At 38.9% G+C, this 21,034-nt stretch overlaps 5 protein-coding genes across 10 annotated transcripts; 2 read left to right on the top strand and 3 right to left on the bottom strand.

The window, feature by feature from the left end:
• Positions 1-947: 947 nt before the first annotated feature.
• RB195_009180 (uncharacterized protein) lies at positions 948-6,838 on the top strand (the record flags this gene model as incomplete). 2 transcript variants are annotated; one of them, XM_064196045.1, is made up of 8 exons in its annotated part: positions 948-977; positions 4,369-4,444; positions 4,543-4,633; positions 5,521-5,595; positions 5,744-5,897; positions 6,194-6,322; positions 6,562-6,641; positions 6,715-6,838. In XM_064196045.1, the coding sequence occupies 8 exons, from the start codon at positions 948-950 to the stop codon at positions 6,836-6,838; spliced, it is 759 nt and encodes a 252-aa protein (XP_064047189.1). The 2 variants fall into 2 exon arrangements, with proteins under 2 accessions (XP_064047189.1, XP_064047190.1); XM_064196044.1 differs by lacking the exon at positions 948-977 and adding an exon at positions 3,326-3,412.
• Positions 6,839-7,554: 716 nt separating this feature from the next.
• On the bottom strand, positions 7,555-13,104 carry RB195_009179 (uncharacterized protein; the record flags this gene model as incomplete). Of its 3 annotated transcripts, XM_064196041.1 has the most annotated exons (19): positions 7,555-7,645; positions 7,779-7,957; positions 8,375-8,479; positions 8,529-8,613; positions 8,686-8,850; positions 8,918-8,998; positions 9,054-9,153; positions 9,207-9,329; positions 10,001-10,102; positions 10,493-10,599; positions 10,858-10,959; positions 11,027-11,130; positions 11,191-11,316; positions 11,384-11,489; positions 12,110-12,221; positions 12,506-12,584; positions 12,648-12,696; positions 12,797-12,943; positions 13,073-13,104. In XM_064196041.1, the coding sequence occupies 19 exons, from the start codon at positions 13,102-13,104 to the stop codon at positions 7,555-7,557; spliced, it is 1,995 nt and encodes a 664-aa protein (XP_064047186.1). The 3 variants fall into 3 exon arrangements, with proteins under 3 accessions (XP_064047186.1, XP_064047188.1, XP_064047187.1); XM_064196042.1 differs by lacking the exons at positions 7,555-7,645; positions 7,779-7,957; positions 8,375-8,479; ... (4 more) ...; positions 9,207-9,329; positions 10,001-10,102 and adding an exon at positions 10,386-10,439 and having other exon boundaries at positions 10,497-10,599; XM_064196043.1 differs by lacking the exons at positions 10,493-10,599; positions 10,858-10,959; positions 11,027-11,130; ... (5 more) ...; positions 12,797-12,943; positions 13,073-13,104 and having other exon boundaries at positions 10,001-10,097.
• A 297-nt stretch (positions 13,105-13,401) lies between these two features.
• RB195_009178 (uncharacterized protein) lies at positions 13,402-16,308 on the bottom strand (the record flags this gene model as incomplete). Of its 2 annotated transcripts, XM_064196040.1 has the most annotated exons (12): positions 13,402-13,468; positions 13,535-13,657; positions 13,717-13,849; positions 13,966-14,036; positions 14,313-14,429; positions 14,518-14,571; positions 14,662-14,822; positions 15,192-15,316; positions 15,380-15,483; positions 15,557-15,615; positions 15,721-15,770; positions 16,305-16,308. In XM_064196040.1, 12 exons carry the CDS (start codon positions 16,306-16,308, stop codon positions 13,402-13,404), a joined length of 1,068 nt encoding a protein of 355 aa, XP_064047184.1. The 2 variants fall into 2 exon arrangements, with proteins under 2 accessions (XP_064047184.1, XP_064047185.1); XM_064196039.1 differs by lacking the exons at positions 15,557-15,615; positions 15,721-15,770; positions 16,305-16,308 and having other exon boundaries at positions 15,380-15,464.
• A 249-nt stretch (positions 16,309-16,557) lies between these two features.
• RB195_009177 (uncharacterized protein) lies at positions 16,558-18,344 on the top strand (the record flags this gene model as incomplete). The annotated part of the gene is made up of 6 exons (XM_064196038.1): positions 16,558-16,706; positions 16,779-16,870; positions 17,495-17,586; positions 17,644-17,814; positions 17,955-18,107; positions 18,159-18,344. The coding sequence occupies 6 exons, from the start codon at positions 16,558-16,560 to the stop codon at positions 18,342-18,344; spliced, it is 843 nt and encodes a 280-aa protein (XP_064047183.1).
• A 498-nt stretch (positions 18,345-18,842) lies between these two features.
• RB195_009176 (uncharacterized protein) lies at positions 18,843-20,797 on the bottom strand (the record flags this gene model as incomplete). 2 transcript variants are annotated; one of them, XM_064196037.1, is made up of 7 exons in its annotated part: positions 18,843-19,032; positions 19,088-19,146; positions 19,262-19,418; positions 19,693-19,799; positions 19,884-19,985; positions 20,066-20,216; positions 20,661-20,797. In XM_064196037.1, the coding sequence occupies 7 exons, from the start codon at positions 20,795-20,797 to the stop codon at positions 18,843-18,845; spliced, it is 903 nt and encodes a 300-aa protein (XP_064047181.1). The 2 variants fall into 2 exon arrangements, with proteins under 2 accessions (XP_064047181.1, XP_064047182.1); XM_064196036.1 differs by lacking the exon at positions 20,661-20,797 and having other exon boundaries at positions 20,030-20,206.
• Positions 20,798-21,034: the final 237 nt, after the last annotated feature.

Below are 21,034 nucleotides of genomic sequence, written 5' to 3'. Positions count from 1 at the left end.
TTTTTGTTTGTGTTGTGAGCTGAGGAAAGACTCTCTTTTTGGTTTTTTTTTTTCGAGCATAAAACTTCAAACAAAGTCAATGACACAGTCTCCACTTTTCTTCCTCTCCAATCGTTCAATAAGTTTTTTGGGTACCTCATGTTGCTTTTTTATCGTGCGTTTTTTCTTTTTTTTTAAATGTTTTTTGGTGTTTTTTTAAAAGTGTTTTTTTTATGTCCTCTGTAAAGTGCAAATCTCACGAGCAGCTTCAGCCGCCTTATCATTTCGATTAAATGGAAAAAGTGTCGAAAATTCCATATTTCGTACAATTTACGTTTACCTTTACCTTCATTTCAATGATCTGAACAAGAAACAAGATTCAACTAAATTTAAGAAAATCAGAGCATCGTATGTAGCCAAGTCAATTTGAATCTCATAGAGCGGAAAACTCTATCAAAAAAAAATTTAGAGTTTTTATATGCTTTTCTTAAGCTTGAAAAAACCGTCGATAATTTTTTAACCATATCGGCAGTTAGAAACCTTTTTTTCTCGTATTTTTCGGATTTCACAAACTTTGTAAAGTATAAAAACAAAATGATAATAATAAAAGCTGAAATATGGATGCTTGTTTGTGGTTTGATGAACAGTTAGATGTACAAGATATATATATATATATACAAGATATATGTATATATATATATATCTATATATATACAAGATATATATATATATATATATACATTTGAGTTCGTACCTTCTTACGGTCAGCGTCAAACGTGTTCAGTCGGGCTGGATGTGACGCGTTGCGTCCAGTCCCATTGAATACGTTCGGCACTGATTGTAGGTGGTGTTTGCGGCGCTTGGATGAAGGTGGCCCCCCCCCCCCCCCTCCCCCCTCAAATAACTTCGCATACAACATATTTACATTCATTTTTAAGGTCCTCAGACTCTTCTGAAGGAGATAAAAGATGGTTTCTTCGGTACTCGGCATCCCGAAGGTATCGTTGTAGCTTCTTTATATATTCACGTTTTGCTAATTGATGGAGTTTCCACTCAGATTTCTTTTCCTTTTTTTGATTAGACTACTGTACTCTGAAACTGCATGGTATGTATAGTATGTAACGGTATGAACAACTTTTATTTTTACTGTGCTTTAGTGGCTGCACATGCTTTCAAAAAGTCGTTGATGTGATTTTTTTTAAGTTAAAGGCATCACCCAACGGATCTGGGGTGGTACGGGTTTCAGGTGGGTTATGCCTATACGGGATGGTATATTATGGGTAGGAGAGTGATTCCGATCATTTCTTCCTAACTGCCGTTAAAAAACGGCCCGGAATAGGTGGCTTCGAGCATTCCGGCGCGCTATTTTCTACAACGAGTTCGATTAGAGCGCGCCAGCCTTCTGCACGAGCCGCATACTCTGGCCCGTTTTTACGGCAATTAAGAAGAAATAGCCGGAATCACCCTGCTCTCCATAATCTGCGACCCCATACATGCATTACCCACTCGAAACTCGCACCAACCCAGATTCGTTGGGTGATGCCTTTGCGCTGGTAACTACAATAGTTCTTTCTTGAATATTCATCGGTCAACTTTCGACCTCTGGTATATCCCACTAGATTAGTTTCGAATTTTCTGAACTCTCATCTAAATGTGGGTTTTAAGTTCGACCTTTTTTTTGCATCGTAGTGATGGAGGACTACTTTCTTAAGCAGAACAAAAATTTTTATTTTTTTTTTTTTGCTAATTTCGGCGAGCCGTTTGCCTGAAAAATAAAGAAGATAAAAAAAAAAAGTCAGCGCTGCTTGGAAGTGCTAAAGAAAGGAGGAGAGGGTATTAAAGAGGCTTGGCGCAGCCTGCTCACCCAATGTTGGCAAAATTTTTCTGTTACGCCTCTTCGAGACCGCTTGGGCTGTCGCTTCTTTCGAAAATATGACCTTCTTTCATTACTATAAATCATATTTAATCATTTTTTCCGTTGATACTTGCTATCTTGTTCTTCCACAACTGCAACTTACTATTATTTGAAGAAGAATCTCAACAATTCCGTTCTTTTTTCATTTTTGTTTTTTTTTTTCTTGCGAACTAGTCGGGATTGTTTCATTCTATACTGCATGCATGCAATCACGTATAGTGCAGTCAGAGCGACATGAAGCACGGTGCAATTGCGTACGCGGCTTGGTAGAGCGTAGCGGTTAGGAATGCACTAGAAGCCTTGCTGGCACCACCCTTCGATGCAGTTTGCGATGATCCCACCTCGGTTCCAAGTGCTGCTTCCACAGCGTCGTTCCGAGTGCGTACGCTAATGCACCGTGCTTCACGTCGTTTTGACCCGATTATCGATAAAATACGTGGGTGACGCATCGCATACTCGGTGAAAGGTTCCAGTGACTGTCTTTCACAAAGTTCGACGTGTAGCTGATTTCTACTTCTTTTTCGTAATTTTTTTGCCTGGTAATGATTCGTGAATAGAATTACGTGTAGTAGATTAGCGATGTCCTTTTCTTTTGGTATATTTAAGATCTAATTTAATTTTGTAAAGATTCAATTTCTGTTTTTTTTTCGTGTAATTGAGCAGGATTAGCAGCCTTTACAGCCACAGTGCTGGGGAAATCTTTTTCGATAGTTCAATGGCTTTTTTGTGATCCCAAAGCATCTTCCCAAAGAATTCACTTTCCAAAAATTCAGTTTCTACCTCACTTTCCATCTACTTGTCCATAGTTAACGTTCTTTTTCCAGGAGATTATGAGATTTTTCCAGGACCACGATTATAAAAAACTGATCTTGCAGCGCTCAGCTATACGAAGAAGTGAAAGAGAAAATCAATTTCCTCGAAAAAAAAAAGATATTGTAGAGCCTCCAAAAGCGAAACAAATGACAAAACAAATGGAAAAGTACTTTGCTGACTACGTAATACGTAATTCTATTCAAGAACATTTTTGCGAAGGAATAGTATGAAAAACGTTGGAAAACAAGAAGAAACATCACCACGAAGCAACGCATTTAACCAACTCTACTCTCTACTCTACCAACTGATTCTTATCAATTCTATAATTGTTTCATATACATTAGCGCTGTGTGTGTTCAACAGCATGAATGTAATGCGCCTTCGATTTGAAAGTGAAGAGAGAGCGTGTCTCAAGCAGAAAAGAAAAGAATGTGTCTTCCTTCATGAATTTAAATTTGACTTCCTAGACCGGGTGCAATAGTATTTCTACCGGCAATATTGGATGTCCCATAGTCTCAAGATGACCTGAAACCTGGTGTAATTGCGTAGCCGGCTGAGCTCGAAGCAGCGCGATGGAGCCAGCAGTTCGGCGCCATCACTGCTTACTCCACAGCAGAGATGAGTGAAACTAGCGATGATGATGGTATCGAACAGCTACCTCCAACGTACCGTTTCGAGAGGAGTCACTTACGCAATTGCACCAAGGTTCAGATCTCTCTGTTCTCGAATATAACCTAGAAGGAAGGACTCCTCACATGTATATCACCGCATGGATTTTATGAAGGCATCAGAACCGCTAAAATATTCATTGATTTTCCATATCACTTCTGAACAATTATTTTTTGATAGCCGAATTCGTATGACTTATTAGTGCGCATTCCTAAACTTCAAAACCCAGATCGCAAAGAGATAGTTCTGACCCATACAGTAACAAGATGCAACTTTTGTAGGTTTCGAGACGATTCTGAACTCGGAAAAGTTTCCGTCGCATTCCTTGCAATTCAGAAAACTCTTATAGCGTCAGCATTTTCCCACTTTTCCTTCTTTGCGACTATGAGTAGCAGCGCCGCCGTATCAACATCGTATCACAATCTAATATGTTATGGAAATGGAAAGTTTACAGCGCACGTTCTTATCACTCTATGTAGAAAAAAGTTATGTGACATCGTTCTAATTTGGTACACGCCATATCTCGTACCAATGGAAACTCGGCATGTATTCACATACATGTTTGTGCTGTGTTTCAGCACCCACTCAATACGCATGACCGCCACATTGACCATTCTCCGTTGCTTCCGTTCTATTTTTATTTCCGCATACTTATTTTTGTTTTCGTTGGATGTTGAAATAAATCCATATGAGTGGATATGAGGCAGTCCAATCCTAAAACCACAGCCATTTAGTAGGTTATCACGTAGTAATTATGCAAGACAGTTACGGACTATTGCGTTCACTAGTAAACCTCTTTTAACATATGCAGCAACAATTTTCAACAATAGTTTGTAAAAAAAAATGACAGGAAACATCTTAGGTGACCTCCTTTTTTTTGAACTTCTGTTCAGTTCCGTGCTGATGTTTGACCTTCATAATTGCCAGTTTCTTCCTCTATCTTCCCTTACTGTGTTCGTTTGCTGCCGCTTATGTAATAACTGAGAATTCAGCAAAGATTTCTTCTCATACGATCGTTTTCAAAGTGCTTACGACTAGCCATGGACGAACCTCCTCTAGACATTCGAGGTGACTACTTTCTTAATGAACACATCTTAAAGTTTAGGACAGGACAGAGCTTTCTTCTAACCATTTTCTGATAATGTTTGAAGTTTTCGGCAATTAAGGATGGCGGAATCCATATCTGAACAAAGAAGAGCCGGAAGTTCTCGAGGAAAACCTACCTACTCGGGATCCGCATAAGCTTTTTGACGTTTGGTGAGATTTTCTAAGTGTCGTATTTTATTGTTGATAGCATATTCTTCCAAACATTACTATTGTAAAGAGAATGTAATCTGGTATGATCAATACAATCTTGGCCCCAATAGTACCTTTTTTCATTTGGGCTCCTGTCTGTCTCCAGAACTTTCCAGTTTCAACTGTATTTCTTTTCTTCTTTTGCCGTTTTCTAAGAAGGAAAAAATTGAAATGTCCATTGAATCCTCACGTCAAGAAATCAAGAAATGAAATGTCAAGAAATGGTGGCGTTTTTTTAAATTTTTTTTTCATAGTCATCAAATTTATCGGTGCTACTCCACAATTCATATCTCAACATTCTTCTTTCGTCTAAACTTTTCTTCAAGTGATTTCATGCGTCTTTCACGAATATCTTAGAAGTTTTCTATTAATCCCAACTACAGATGGTTCCTGTAGGGATACTTTGAAATTATGGTACCTCTCAGAGTTATCCCAAACTTTGTGTAGCGCATTATTAGGTCCAAACTAGTCCATTCATGTCCTCTCTGTCCATCCTTAAGCAGCCTGCCCTCAGAGACCCACCAAGGCATGCGACAAAACACGCGCGCGTGTCCGCGTACCGTCGATAAGCGAGAAATGCAACCTTTAGATAATCGAGTAAGAACAGCAGAAGACCTTCTGTTCGTAACTTATTGCCCATCGTACTTCATTACAGTATCTATAGCAATTGCAAACTTGTCCTTTTGCGATTGTAGGCAAGCCATAGTTAAACGTTTGGTATCCATTAGTTGGATGTACGCAGCAACGTTCTAAACCGTGGATTACTACACAAAAAATGAGATTTCAGGGTATGAGTTGTCGAATAATAGCAGTTTACCAAAGTTAGTTTTGATTTGTAATTTCTTCAGGTTCAAGAAAATAGCAGAAATCAAATCCACAACATTTGAAGAGCTGAACACATGTTGTTTCTCCACAGTGGGAAAGTTAGTTTGTGATTTTCAATTATGAAGGATTAAATATTATTTATTAACATTTTAACTTTTTTTAAATAGCATCGCTGCAGTGCTAACAGACAGCTTTTAGATTTTATATATAAGTTTTGGGTAAAAAAACATTACCAATTAATTTTAGGGACATGAGACCATCGTCTAGAATCGTTCTGCTTAAGGCATATTCAGCAGAAGGTTTCTCTTTTTTCACGAACTACAACAGCAGAAAGGGGAAGCAGTTAGAGGAAAATCCCTACGCTTGTATGCTATTCTACTGGGCAAATCGACATAGGCAGGTGATCACAGTATTTTCGTTGTAATTATTTGGCAAATTTGATGGGAAGAGTTCGAATTGTCATCTGGCTGTGTTAATACAATGAATAATGAAAGCTGTAGAACTGTGCTGCAACTGTGGTAATGCTGACGAAAACGTAGCATTGGTTTCACCCGATGATCTTCTAAGAATTCATAAAGAGGCACCGATTCTAGGCAACAAAATGTGTTATTCGTGTGTTTTTTTGCTTTGACCTTTTTATACAATTATTGATTTCCTCTACATATTTAAGCCAAAATAAGATCATAGAATGTTTAGATCCGCATAGAAGGTAAAGTGGAGAAATTATCACAAGAAGCAGCTGTCGAATACTGGAACTCTCGTCCGTTGTCTAGTCGAATCGGTTCAAAAAGCAGCGAGCAGAGTACTGTAATTCCAAGTAGGCAGGTTAGAACTGTTCTTTGGTATGGATTGTTATATGGCTTCTGATGAGATGTAATGTCGTTAATGAGTATAAGAGATTAAAAAGCAAAATTTTCCTCCTTCTTTTCCCTAATTTCATTCGATAGCCCGAGACGACAACTCCTATTGTTGTCTTCTTGGCTTAGGTTTGTAACCATGTGGATTTTAGAGTCTTTCGCTGCTACTAATCAGAATATTAGTGTTTACAGCGTTCACTTTTACAGTTCCTCATTGACAAGCGAAAAGCTCTACAGGAATTAGCGGAGAAGGAAGGTGAAGCAGCCATTACAAAGCCAGAATCATGGTACGTTTGCATGAATCATTTTTGTGCTATTGAGTGAGTCATCCCGCATGAAACGCATGAAAAATAAATTCAGGGGTGGATACATCCTGATCCCTGACTATTTCGAATTCTGGCAAGGCCAAAGCGACAGGGTTCATGACCGTTTAGAATTCCGAAAAACAGGCGACAAATGGGTGATGCAGAGGCTTTCTCCGTAAGACCTTTTCTTCTGAATCTCACTCGAACATGCAGATTGTGTAGTAGAAGTACAGTTGACATTGTTAGAACAACGTTCGATTCAGTATGTATATTTAATCTCTTAATGAAGATTGGCAAAAGGAAAAGCGATCCGATGACACATAAAACATAACCTGTAGACAATTTGTTAAGTCACAATTATTGTACATTCGAATATCTGTGAAATGCTAAGAGGCATATGTGTACTGTAAACAAATCTCATGAACACGGAATTGAGGTATTACGATAATCTCGCAGTGTATATTCTCAAGAAAAAAAAAGAAAGGAAAAAATCAGGAGAATAGATAACAGTATCACAAAATATAACCCTAAAAGATATTGAACCTTCTATCCAAGCGTTAATGCCGATATCTACGTTTGCCCTGATGGTAGCGATGCGCTTTTAATTGAGGCAGCGCAGAAGTGCAGAAGATGTTTGTGTCAGTCAGAAAAAGTACTTCAGCCGCGTCGCTATCACCCGGGTATGAATAATTTTACACTATATTGTTAAACGCACACGAAATTACTAGAATTAAATGATATACATGCACATAAAAAATTGAAACTTGGATCCCACAGTAGTGATTGTTTGTGTTGCTAGAGTGCATGAATGAACAATACGTGTTAATTGCATGTAGAGAAGAAAAAGCTGAGAATTTTGTAGTATTTGGGAAAATCTTATTTGTTAGTGAAGCGTTCACTTGGAGATTCCCACCAAAAAGGCTCCAATGAGAGTTGTTGCAACAGCAACAACCAAAATGTTAAGGTTGCGTTTTCCAGTAATCTCTCTGAATGCATTTCAAATTTTGCGACATGAATATCTAGCTCAAGGAATTACGCTGTATCAACAGGTAAATAAAAAAATTGGGTCTGCAGCTAACCTAAATGAGTTCTATAAAACGTGAATAGTATTCGACTTACTTAAAATAAAATACACTCCACATTGCTGCGCAAACTCCAGGTACCATGCTTATAATGGGGAATGTGATGGATTGGGAAAGATTATCGTTGGCTACGAACCAGGACGACTGCGCAAAACTCCACATACAACCAGCTATCAAACTTGGACCAATGATACGGCGATTTACAATAGGATTGTTCTGAAATATTATTGTGCATTGGATTGCATCACTACAGTGAATATGACATCTTTCATGACCCTCTTGGCAAGCAGGGTCAAGGTCACTTATCGCAAATAACCCTTTATATACTCAGAATTCGAAAAGAAAAGAGAGAATAATGCATCTTATTTTCCTCCATACGATCAGAGACATAGGATTTCTGCATAAGTCTCTCTTAATGCCACTTTTTGGAATCATGAAATCAAAAGTGATGTGAACGTAGTGTACAAATCGCACATTTCGAGATTTTCTCGCGTTTCTATTACTTATCCAGTATTCTCAATCAGGATTGGCAGTCTCGTACAGCTCCTTATAACACCTATTCCGAGGTTAGTAATGAACTGACGTTTCTTTACTTACTTCTAAATGCAAATAACTGAAGTTTAAACAACTCACCTTAGTACAGATAATATAGGAAACGAGTAGCATAGTGGCTGTCGCAAAAATACCACAGTAATGTGAGAACACGTAATCCAACCCATTTTTTGATGCTCCTGGGAACTGGAACAAAAGTCATTGGTGAGGCTCAATAACACGCCAGAGAACTTACTTTTTCTGGATGATCCTGTATATAAATAACTGGTACAAATGTGACACCATAGAAAATACCCGCCACGAGTGCAGTGAGAATCGCTCTAAAAGCAATACAGACGTCTAAAATTTCAGTAAGTAAAAAAAATGCAAATAAAATAAGTATCCTAACTAACAGGACTCTTTTCGATCGACGGTTCATTGCAACGGGACTAACAGGGCTTATTAATGGGCTGTTTTCTTCGGAGCCACTCTCATAAGGTGTTACTGGTTCTTCACTGAATTCCTCCAGTTGGGATGGCGTGCGAACAGATGGATGAATTTGTGCGAAGAAAATACCACTGGAATCTTGCAACAGTGTAATGAGAATCTGAACACATACAGTAACAAGCGAAACTACATACTTACCCTACGATGACCATAAGCAACCCCAGGTAGTTAAGTAGCGGCCACTCAGGTACTGTTCCATTCACACCAAATAGACCAAACCTAGAAGTATGAGCTTGAAGGGTGAGAAGGATTCCCGAGAGCACAAAAAAAAAACCTTCCAACTGCCCATCCAGTAATACAGTTCGTAGCACCCCATATGAGCATTCCCATCCCAAGACCAAGAACATTCATTATGGGAATGGCTGTCACGTTTCCTTCAACTAGAGACGTTGAGACTAATTTTTCGACATCATGTGATACAACTCACCTAATGCCCAAAAAACGCCTCCGAGCATGGCAAGAGGTTGGAACACAGGGAAACCTTCGACGGCATTGATAATCATTCCTACGCATAAAATAGCAGTTGACATTACCCATTGTACAAAGACTCCTAAAAGCGTTAGAAGTTCTTCATGCACTGACTAAAATTAGAAGTATCGCTGATGAATCAGAGCAGATGTGGGCTCCAAAACAATAAAAGCTTCAAGTAAGACCCCACAAAATAATTAGATTGCATTCTTATGATGAAATAATATGCAAAACTCAAACGTGCAACGGTCACCAACACTCATGCAATGCAATGATCACCAACACTCATAATGTAACTTGCGATGAAGTTCCTAACAACACCTATTTAAATTAAACACAAAAAATGACTGTTTTCGATAGCCGGATTGATTGGAATGATCCCCAGAAGAAATTATAACTTTAAAATCCCAAAAAGTAAAGTTGTTCGTTACTCGTTATTTGGACTCTTGAAAGCTTTTACCTACGTAGTTAGTTATGTATGGACGCATATATGGTACCAGTGAATCATTCACAACAGCCATACTACTATAGGCCGAGAATGGTTAGAACCAAAGTAGAATTCAAGGATAATTTCCCAACTCAACACTCAAATGAAAAGAACAGTAAGAAGTCTTCAGATAAGTAAGAAACAAAAAAGTCATTTTAAAACAAAATAAGAGCGAAAATAAAATCTCAGGTTTGTTAATTTCAACTTATACATAAAATAATAGTGCAGTTCAACTATTTGCAGAAGCAGAAGAAGAACGAACGAACCATTTCCTGGATCAAATTTTTTCACAGGCACGAAGGCACTTCCGAAAAACACAGAGGAAATTCCACATGCCGCTAAGCCAATTACCGCCGAGTACATCCCTCCTAAATAAGAAATATAACCAATTTAAACCACACTTACACAACTGTGGTTGCTTCAATCACAGAACAGAATGATCACTATTCAAAATCACACACAATATTACGGCCGTTCTCAAGGCATTATCGAAGCACAACGAGTGTTAATGGTCTTTATAGAGTTTTTACAGATATTAACAAGCATGATAACAACTAAACAAACTAGAAATTTGTATAATACACGAGACCGCCTTTTCGGAGCTACGGCTAGAAGTAGCCACGGTTATTGGGATCTCTGTTGTTCCTAACGTCAATCATCTCCACTGACGACCTGCTTTAACTCGTCATCCTCCTCATTCAAATCCTACAAAATCATCGTTTATTGTGGACCAAATTTCGATTCTATCATTCATATACCAACTTTTAGATGATCGTATCTCGTAATTATAGATGTAGGTATTCCTCGCACATCACCGGATGGGCTGACTTTAGGCCTGAGCTCTGGGCAAATATCACGCATGATTCTACAAAATAGGGATGTGATAGGTGGCATAGTTCGACAAATAAAAAAAAAGATATGGTACGGTCAAAACGAAATGAAGCACCGCGCAGTTGCGTAAGCGGCTGCGGTGGAACGTAGCGTTTACAATCGAGGGAGGACCTTTGCTAGCACCATTCTTTGCTGCCGTTCGCGATGGTCTCCCTTCGACTCCAACGCTAGCTCTGCGCGCAGTTTACGCAACTGCAATTGATTCATTTCGTTCTGACCCTGTTATACGTACCTGTGCCGCTTCAACTGCTTCCAATATAACTCTTTACCTCCTTCGCAATGATTGAAAGAGGTGCGCGCGGAAACACTGTCAGCATGCACATCAGTCACATACCTACAAAAAACTCAGATCTGGAGATGAAAAAAAAGAAAAGAACACGACATGTGATTCAAAAACAGACCTGTATAAGTCATACCACTGTTTGTTAGCAAACCATGCAGCAGAAACGAACAATGTGTAAATTACAGCAAATGACATCGCAGATCCGCCACATATTTTGGCTGACTAAAGGCTATATTTATATATTTCAATTAAGTGCTTGACACTTGAAACCAATAAACGAACATTGTGTAACCAGTAAGTGAAAATACTCGTAAATGAAGTCCATGTTGCCCAAGATATGCTTCGTTGTGCCAGTGATGCATATCCATCGTGTGCGTGTAAATCGCGTAAGAACATAAAACGAAGTGCCTGAAATCTTTCAAAAGCCGATTGAGAACGAGGAATTATGACTGTTGTAATAATCGTCCACACCCACATTTTCTGAAAGTACAAATGAGAACGCTAACTCCGTTCCTGACGGTGTATCCCACTGTATGGGCACTTTGGTACCAAGGAAATCAATCGCATCGATATTGTGATTTCTGGAAATATAGGACTACACAGCGAAATGTGACCTAATCAAATGTAGTGCATTCATATATTATAAAAGAAAAGCAGCGACAGTGAACAGAATGAGTGTAAATTCTACAGTTGGTATGCGATCAAAGAATGAAGACGTCAACGTAGGTCATCTTAAATAGATTCTGGCTGATAGCAAGAGAGTACGAGGCTTCTTATACATTAAAAAGAGCAACTATAATCAGGCAACAAAGTTTTGTAGCCATAAACGAAAAAATCGACAGACCCACTAAGCAATCAGAATTTAAGTTTCCTTCCTTTCTAGAAACTCTTTCGGTAAAACCGTAGGAGGGTAGAGTGGAGAAGTCTCAGAACAGTTAGTAAGTCAGATGAGTGCACAAATTTGGGTAGTGGGGTGGGGGCGGGGGGCACTCACTGGCGCCCTTATTTCTGGGCACTCTATCTTACTTTCCTCTCTTAGTTACTTAGGCTTACATGTCACAGATCCTCTAAGACTAATGCTTGGGTATTAGGGGCCCGATTGATTTAGTTATTTAATTCCAGAAGTAAGGGCGCCACTGAGTGCCCTCCCCTCCCCCACCAACTACTACATTTTGCCCCAAATTCGTTTCTTTGGACAGACCTGAAGTATTCTAAAGCCTGCTCGACATTCTCGAATTGAGCATGAAATGGAACAGCAACATGTAATCCCGTTCTAACGCCGAGAGAGCCGGCAGCTACAGTTTCATAATCACCTGCAATCAGTCATTAAAAAGGAAAAGAAACTGGGCAAAAAACAAATATGAGTAAACTGCTGAAAAAAACATATAAGAACAAAAAGAACAGCAAGTTTGTTCTAAAACACTTTAAAAGTAATACAAACGAGGTGCTTTAGTGAAATAATTAGTGTTACATTAGAGTCCGGAACACACTTTGTTTTGGATCTATTAATACGGCAAGACAAATGAGAATTAAATCAGTACAGGATTTTATGACGAAAAAAAATGCAAAACCGAAGATGCAAAAGAACAACACAAACCCAGAGCTTTCCCGATATGTTGCGTGACTACCGCATCTTTGGGCACTCGAGATTCAGTTTCGAGGAATCGTGCATATTCCTGTAAAAATTCCGATCTAAAAAATGGAGGCTGAATCAAAGGATCAAAGCAGAAATCTCCAACCTCTTCAGCAATCTTCTTCAATCTTAATGGAAGTGTTTCAACCGAAAACCTGAATGGAAAGATCGGTTATGGGTCCTTTAAACAACATAGGGCAATAACCCTAACCCCCCCCCCCCCCCCTATAACACAGGTTAACAATAGAAAAGAACCTGTAAGGGAAGCTAAAATTAACGAAAGGTCCATTGGTCAGCAGAGAAGCAATAGGATACGCAACTATAGTACCAGCTAGCAACCCTATTCGTAACCTCCTTCCTGGTTTTGTTTGCAGATATTCTGTCGCTCTCTCGTTCCACCTTCTGCAAATGAATGGAATTTTAAAGATGAAGATGTGGAGTGAAGATGAGTGGAAGAGTTTAGAATGGAAGACGAAGATAAAAAAGCACATACGTATACAAAAGAATGGGCTAATAAAAAAAAGGACTAACTTGTAGGAGAAGACTGCACGAGATATCCGCATAACCCTCTTAGAATCTGCTCTGTAGAGGGTTTGTGTTTTCATCAAAGTTTTCAGAGATCAATGAACAAATAAGCACTAAGGAACGACTTTGAAAAAACAAAACAAAAGTAGGAAGAAGATAGAATTCATTCAATAACAAATAAAGCAATAAGATAACAAGGGAAATTAAAACAAATGCAAGTCTATATCTATCAAAAACGTTGTCAAATGAACTATTAACAACATACAAACTACAACCTTCTTTGATGTACGAAGACAAAATACTAGATACTACTCTGTACTAGATTCTAAATTCGGCTATTTCAGTGGCTTGCTATAAGTTTCCAAATGTTTCAACCTCGCCGAAAGCGAAATTCGATCTAACCTAAAATCATAATGGGATGGGTGGGGCAATCCACATGGCCACTTGTTGCAAGAGAAGAAAACTTACCTGCAGTCACCATTCTTGGCTATGTTCTTTTTCCCTTCATCTCCTAGCAGAACCCGTAATAACCGGTTCAATTTCATTGTCGAATTAAAGTAGTCACGAGCCCCTTGCAAATATTCGCTGTCCCTATATAAGAGAATTAAAGTTTGACAATATTTTGATCATGGGGGAAACGCAGTGCTCACATCTCAACAGCCTTCTCGTCAGCCCATTTTATCTTGTACAAACTATAGGTTTTATAAAATTGGCGAAAAGCACAGATTCCCACTACTGCAGCTACAATGGATCCAGCGGCAACTCCAATAACTTTCGAAAGTCCTGAAATACTGTGGAAAATAATTTAGATTGCAATATTAACGAAGAAATTTTCAGATGTGTTGATATTGAGTAATGCAAGAATAATGACAGAGTCGCTTGCTGTGAACAGATCTCACCTACGACGAAGGCGTATCCGGCACCAAATATTCCAAACCACGCAAACATAGGGGCACAGAAAAGGACACCACTGCAAAAGCCAATTACAGGTCGAAGAAATCAGATGAGATTTCCGAGTGGTTCTTAGCAACTTTCAAAAATGTCAGGAGTTGCCATTATAATCGCTATTTCGCACAACAGCTACTATTAGTTAAGCTTAGCTAATACCAAAAGAGACAGGAGATCTCACACAACATCTACTGCTAGTTAAACAAGAGAGAAATGAGAGTCACAAGGGCCCAAGGGCTACTAATAGTTAAACCACAAAAGAAATAAAATAGAAGAATTCACAGAAAAGTCAATGCACCTGTTAGCGACGTGCAACTCCCTTTGTATGATGAATTTCTTCGCCAGTTCCGACAACATCATTCGTGAAAGCAACTCCTCGCCAACCTTTGAGTCCACCTCGATTTTGCGTCGATGCCTGATCTTAGGAAGTTTTCAAACGCACACTCCTGCCTTTGCCCCATTCCCAGCCTTCAGAATTGGGAACACAAGAACACAAAACTCACGATGCATGTCCCTCCCAAAAACATTTCAACTCGCTACGTTTCAATCCAGATGAACTGTAAGTGCAAAAGAAAAGGAAGGCTCACTTTTCAACGCTAACCTCATTCGCATTTGAGGAACACGATCCTGAGCAAAAAAGAACGAACCTCGCCAAACCTAAATCCACTTCAATGTTACGAGCTAAGCGACGAGCATTTTCGACATCATCAAACGAGACCCGCACAGGAAACTGCAGTTCAGCGCCAGATTTGAGAAAGAATCCACCGTAAGTTCGCGGTTCACCGCAATCAGTTAGACTAACAAGAACCTGAACAAAGAGAACTTCTCAGGACTCAACAGAATCTTTGAATAAAAGCTGGCAAGAAAAGCTCCTTTCGCACTAGCCAAGAAGATTACTCAAGACATTACGACAAGAAGCTAAAACGACGTCACTGTCAGTGGAACATAGATTTCAGTGGAACAAAACGATTGTGGGTGTAGAGGAAGGACATTGCGACCGTTGTTGGTTACACTTTAGTTTTAAAGCGAAACGCATATTATTACTACCCAATAATAAGATGATGATTTTATCTTATGACAGTAAGGGTCCGCTAATAGCATCTGATCAAACAAGTTTAAGATATTAATAATAAGCAGGAGAAAGCTGCATGTCGAAAGAATGCCTGGAAGCACTTACTTGTGCTTTTTTGATATCACCAATTCTATCTAGTTCAGACTCCACCAAATCCTTCAAATTTTCAGAAGGTGCGAAAACGCTCCTGTCTATGTAGAACTTCGTCCAGAACTGGTCGCCGCGAAACCCTAAACGAAATCAGTAGCTAACTTGTTGTGCTCATAAAATAAACGAAAAGTACTTCTGCTCACCATTCACTAGTAGATACCCCACTGGATACGAAGGAATCAGTGCCATATACGCTTGCTTCACCCACCATCCGGCAGTGCGAGCCATTGAAAGCGAGAATGCGAAGCTGCGAAAAAGACAGGAGTACAGAAAAAAAATCGTCGCTCTTTCCTTCAAGAAAAAAAAAGAGTTAGGCTCACCTAAGGCAAAAGATAAGAGTACAGATATAATAAATAATCTTTCCATATAAAGACGCGAACTAAAAATAAATATTATGACGAAGCTTCAGGTATTTTAGTGTTTTACCACCTGCGAATACCTTTTTCTCAGCAAAATCTAGAAAAATGGAAGATGAGAGACTTACACGATGAAGCAGCCTAGCAAACCATTGTCCACCGGTTGTCCATGAGTGAACTAGAAAGGAAAAAAAACAATTAATACAAAGAACTCACAGGTAATGAATATAATCCATGACTTTATAAATCCACATTAAAGGGAAAGAGAGCAAATGAGGCAACCGTCTGTGAGATTGCGTCTTGACTGTGATGGCGATGTGCTGCGGACATTATGCCCTCACCTATTTCAACATTTTTTTAGTGTTTTGAAGGTGAATTCGCTCTTTAAATGGTCACTTGGTAATAAATATTATTTCAAAACTTGCCACTCTTCGCTATACTCTGCTTGAGACCGCATGGTGGACTTTCAGAAAAGTTGAAGTTTTTTTTTAATCAGGCAGGTAGAAATTGACGAATTGTAAGCCGGAATGTCACTTTGAAGGACATCTCAAGCATATGTCGGACTTAATTTATTTTCTTGTTGTCTGAATTGGTAAATGTCAGTTTTGTGCGAAGAAATGTACGTAAATGAATTGCGATTCACAGACCATTAGCCAACGGAAAAAGTTTATGAAATATGTACTCTCTACTACAGGTTATACTAAGCTCGTACTCATTCTTGTCTATAAATGGTGATTATTCATTGTTTGTAGAGATATCGTGCGGTACATAGTCGGCTTCGAGTATGTTCAACGTAGGAAACGCGACTCTTCTGCTACGCACGCTCATGCTTTTTAACAATTTTTGACTTGTTCCCTCTGTTCACACTAGTGGAAACCGCATCACGATCATCTGGTTCAACATATTCGGCCACGACTACATAGAATCCTCCATTTTAGTCCCACTTGTTTGATTTCCAGCCGCTCATGGCAGAAGACGTTATCAGGTGGCTAGTATGTGGCGCTGGAGCAGGTCTAGCCGTCGATTTAGGGTTGTACCCTTTGGATACAATGAAAACAAGACTACAAAGCAAACAGGGTTTCCGTGCTGCAGGCGGCTTTAGGAACATATATAGGTGCTTTGTCGTAAATCTCTTATCCTTCTAATCCAATATTTCAACTCATCTCTGTAATATTCATATATTCAGTGGTATGGGATCTGTGGCAATTGGGTCCGCTCCTGGTTCTGCCCTCTTCTTCCTAACTTATAGATCTGTGAATGGATTATTCAGTCAAGAAAGTAGGTTTCAAGCCCTGTTTTTTCTTCATGGCCATTCGAATAGCAGTTAAAAAAAACCGCCGTATAGTCACTTCAAAACGACCTTAAGTCCGGTGTAGTTGCGTAAGCAGCTGCGCTCGAAGCGTCGCCATAGCGCTAGCGGATGCGATCGTTGCGAGACCTTCACTTTCTGCAGTCGGACGAACTGCTTACGCAACTGTACCATGCTTCAGGTAATTTTGACTTGACAGTATTTACTATTTATTTATTTATTTATTTATTTATTTACAGTATCACCTGAGACTTCACCATTAGTAGGTTTATCAGTGTCCTGTCGATCATAGGTGCGATAGGAAGGAGCCGGACCTTCTTCAGGTGAAGGGGTTAGTTCATAGGGTTCAGCTGCAGTGATGAGGATCCCTTTGCCAACCGTCCAAAAGTGAAGGAAGTCCCTTTGAAAAACTGAGGGGGGTCGAAGCACCGGTTCCACATATCGCGTCTATGGTGTCGATGTCATCATTAATAGGTTTCTCAGTGTCGATCTATCGAGCATCTCTCCCAGAAGACGGTAAAACCCGTGATTGTCTATCTACTTGCTTCAGTGGGTTTTCCAAGTAACAATGAACTCTTTTTTTTGCACTTCAGACTCCTTGGTTCACGCATTTTCCGCCAGTGTAGGAGAAGTTGCAGCTTGTGCAGTTAGAGTCCCCACTGAGCTTGTGAAACAGCGATTGCAAGTATACACATCATTGCTTCTATTTTCATCATCGATGGTTCGTATTTCGTTTTTATAGGCATCATCGAAAAAAGGAAAACTATCCGATATGTGTCGGGAAATCTACAATTCGAATCACTTGCGAGGATTTTATCGAGGATATTTGAGCACTGTTGCGAGAGAAATTCCCTTCTCCATAATTGAGTTTCCTTTGTGGGAATTTCTCAAGAAGAAAGTAGGAGAAAGAAAGGTGAATCAAATGGATTTCTATCCTATATTGCGCCTAAGCTCAAATTTACCTACACATTTGTTATGTCGCATATTGTTATGTGTATTTCGAAGGTCCGGATCTGATAAGACATGATATTTCTATTTTGAAGCAATTTCCAGAAGGCAGATTGTTCTCCTGTGGAAGGCGCCGCTTGCGGTAGTATAGCAGGTTCGGTGGCTGCTGCGATAACTACTCCTCTTGATGTAGCAAAGACTAGGATTATGTTATCCAAGACAGGAAAAGCTCCTACAATATATAGCACACTTAAAGAGGTACTTTTTCTTCATTGTATGTGATACGTCCAAAAATTTTTCCTTGTTCAGATTTACACGGGTGCCGGAATACCGGCGTTGTTTTCTGGTGTCACACCACGAGTTTTATGGATGGCTGTCGGTGGTTTCGTATTCTTCGGTGCTTACGAAACTGTGCTATCTTTCTCTTACTGGGTTTCTCCAGATAAGAGAAATAACGCCAAAAACCGCGAGTCGCAATCTTCTAGGCAATTATAGGCTTGTCTGTTTACTTTGTTACAGCTTAGTTGTTGTTTTGCTAATGACTCTTCAGATTTCTAACATTTTATTTCTACTTCACTCAGGTCAGGATATTGTCTTTCACTAGTAACTAGATATATAATTTTTTTTTTGTTTTCTTTCGTTACATTTTCGACAAAATCAGTCTCAGAGGCCTCAATATAACCAGTACGGCTATAACCCAAGTTTCGGAAGCATTTCTCGGCAATTATTCGAATGTTGAGGTCCTCTAGAGCCATCTTCATGTAAGGCTCAAAGTTACGAAGAGACTTCTTTTGAAAAAAGCTTCGTAGTATTTTTTCATATCAAAATAGCACTCGATTCTTGTAGGATTTGAATGTTGAACAGATTCGTTGTTGGATTTCGTGTTGAGAATTTTATTCATGTCATTATTCACAAAAAAGATTACATTGAGCAATGAAAGTTCCCCCAGAACTGTTTGAACACATAGAAGTGAGCAATTAAGGAACGAAATCTCTAGTTGTTGCGCTTCTTCGCAATTTGCACCCGTCCTTCAGTTAGATCAGAATACGATGCATGGATTTGTCTCGTATCCCAGGGAAGAGTAGATTTGAAAGACACTACGGTATCCGTTATACAGTCCATTTTTGCTGGGAATTTACCGTATTCCAAGTTTTCCACATGCACTTCTTCACCTTGTTTGTAGCTTAACACAATATATATTGTGATAATAATAAGAATTTAAATAGAAAGTTACTTACACTTTCCCATCATATGTTAGTTTCTGCTTCACTAAGATCACTTCATAAAGTCGCTGAATCTGAAATATTCCTTTGTAAGAATTAACAGAGAAAGGCAAAACTAAAAAAAAGAACTCTGTTATGTGTAAATGAAGAATGTGTAAAGGAGAAAAATACGACCCTACGAAAGCGTACCTTATGTGGGCTGCTTTTATCACCTGAAAATGCGCGAACATCTTCAGCTATTTCAGAATCAGTGAGCAAGTATCTTGTATCTGGTGTGATATTTGGAGTTGCCGGTTTGGGAGTAGCATTAAAGTACGTTGGCGGTTCGATCAAGATCCCTCCACGTCTAAATAAGCATAGATCTTATAAATTCTGCTTTTTTCTGGACGCGAAGAAAAAGTTACAGCAATGAAACAAAGGAGGTTTTGGGAAAAATGAAGAGAACTTTGGGAACTTTGCTGCTCTCAGAACAACAATTATATAAAACCAAAGGAAAAAGTGAAAGTAATTGTACGTAGCAGTTCTTCCGACGCAAGACACCATTTGATAATATGGTGTGACAAGCTGGGATTCTAATAATAGAGGACACAATTATTTAAATTTAGAACAATTGGTTGTACCCTCTTAATGTCTTCTTTGTAGAATCCAAAGAACTCGAACAACCAGCACGCGATACTTCCATGTTGGTATACTCCCATTCTATTCGTTTTTCCATCTCATCAAAATCCTAAATAGCAGAAGGATAATATTAAGAGTTAAGAGTAGAACAGTTCAGTAAATTTCCAAAGGGAAACGGAATTAAGCTATTTACCGCCAGCATAGATTGTACCAGTTCCTTTTCCTTACGCTCCAAATCTTCTTGTATTTGCCGTTTCCGTCGTTTATACTCATAATCTATACGTTCCACAGCAAGCTAAAATGATACTTAATGTTGCTACGCTAAGAGGAAATGCTAACACAAATTTTCATTATGAGAACACTCATTCTACGTGCCTCATGAGCTATCTGCTCACGTTCCTTTTGTTCCTCGTAAACTTTCTCGATCTGTTTCAATCTTTCAAGATACTTCGGGTGAGTCCCCGCATTTAACTGATCAAGTTCTTTGTATAATTGTTCTAGTTTCGCTGATGTCATTGCAGCATTCCTGGAATTAAAAGGAACTCTTGATTATAAGACTTCCAGCAATAAAATTAAAATTGACAGTAGAAACTGTGGATGCGAATGCGGACCAGAAAATCATGTTTAATGAAGGTGAAGTAAAACTTGGACGGTGATTTAAAAACGAATTCTGCTCCAAAGTTAAATAACAGGCTAGCAGATTATGAGTTCCTTCCTCGGACCGAAAAAAAAAATCATTCTTCATATCATAAAGAAAGGAAAAGACCGCCTTACTGGGATGATGAAGTTGACCCGGCTTATCTTCCATGAAGTAAACACTTATTTTGCTAGACGAATAACATAATATAAAACGTATAACTTGTTTTGGAAACACGTGAGGCACAACGTCGATTCGGCAACAAGAAAAAAAGTAAGACGAGAAATTTGACAAATAAAAAAAAATGTAAGTAAACACTAGTAAAAAAAATACCTGAAAATTTCACTGCGATCCTTTCGAAGGCGATATTGTTTAATATCTGAAATGTTCACATGTGCTGGTTGAAATTTAATTCTTCGAGGTAGTTTATCGTGAAAAAAGACAAGATTAAAAGTAATTATTATAACCATTTCAAATAATGTACAAACTACTGGGTTAGGAAGCCAATGAAGTTAGTATCCTTGCAATTTACACATTTATTTTATCTAGAAGCCATATACTGGAGAAGTAACATGCTGTGCAAACTTCACTTAAAAGAATCAAACAAGATCAGAAAGAAGCAAACAAGAAATAAACAAAACAACAAATGAAACAACAGCTCTCCTAAACAGAGATTCTACAACACTTCCAGTAAATTTACAGAAAAC

Source organism: Necator americanus, chromosome III (genome assembly GCF_031761385.1).
Source record: "Necator americanus strain Aroian chromosome III, whole genome shotgun sequence".
Classification (NCBI taxonomy): Eukaryota; Metazoa; Nematoda; class Chromadorea; order Rhabditida; family Ancylostomatidae; genus Necator; species Necator americanus.
The sequence above is the reverse complement of the archived record's forward strand: the minus strand, read 5'-3'. Positions and strand labels throughout refer to the sequence as shown.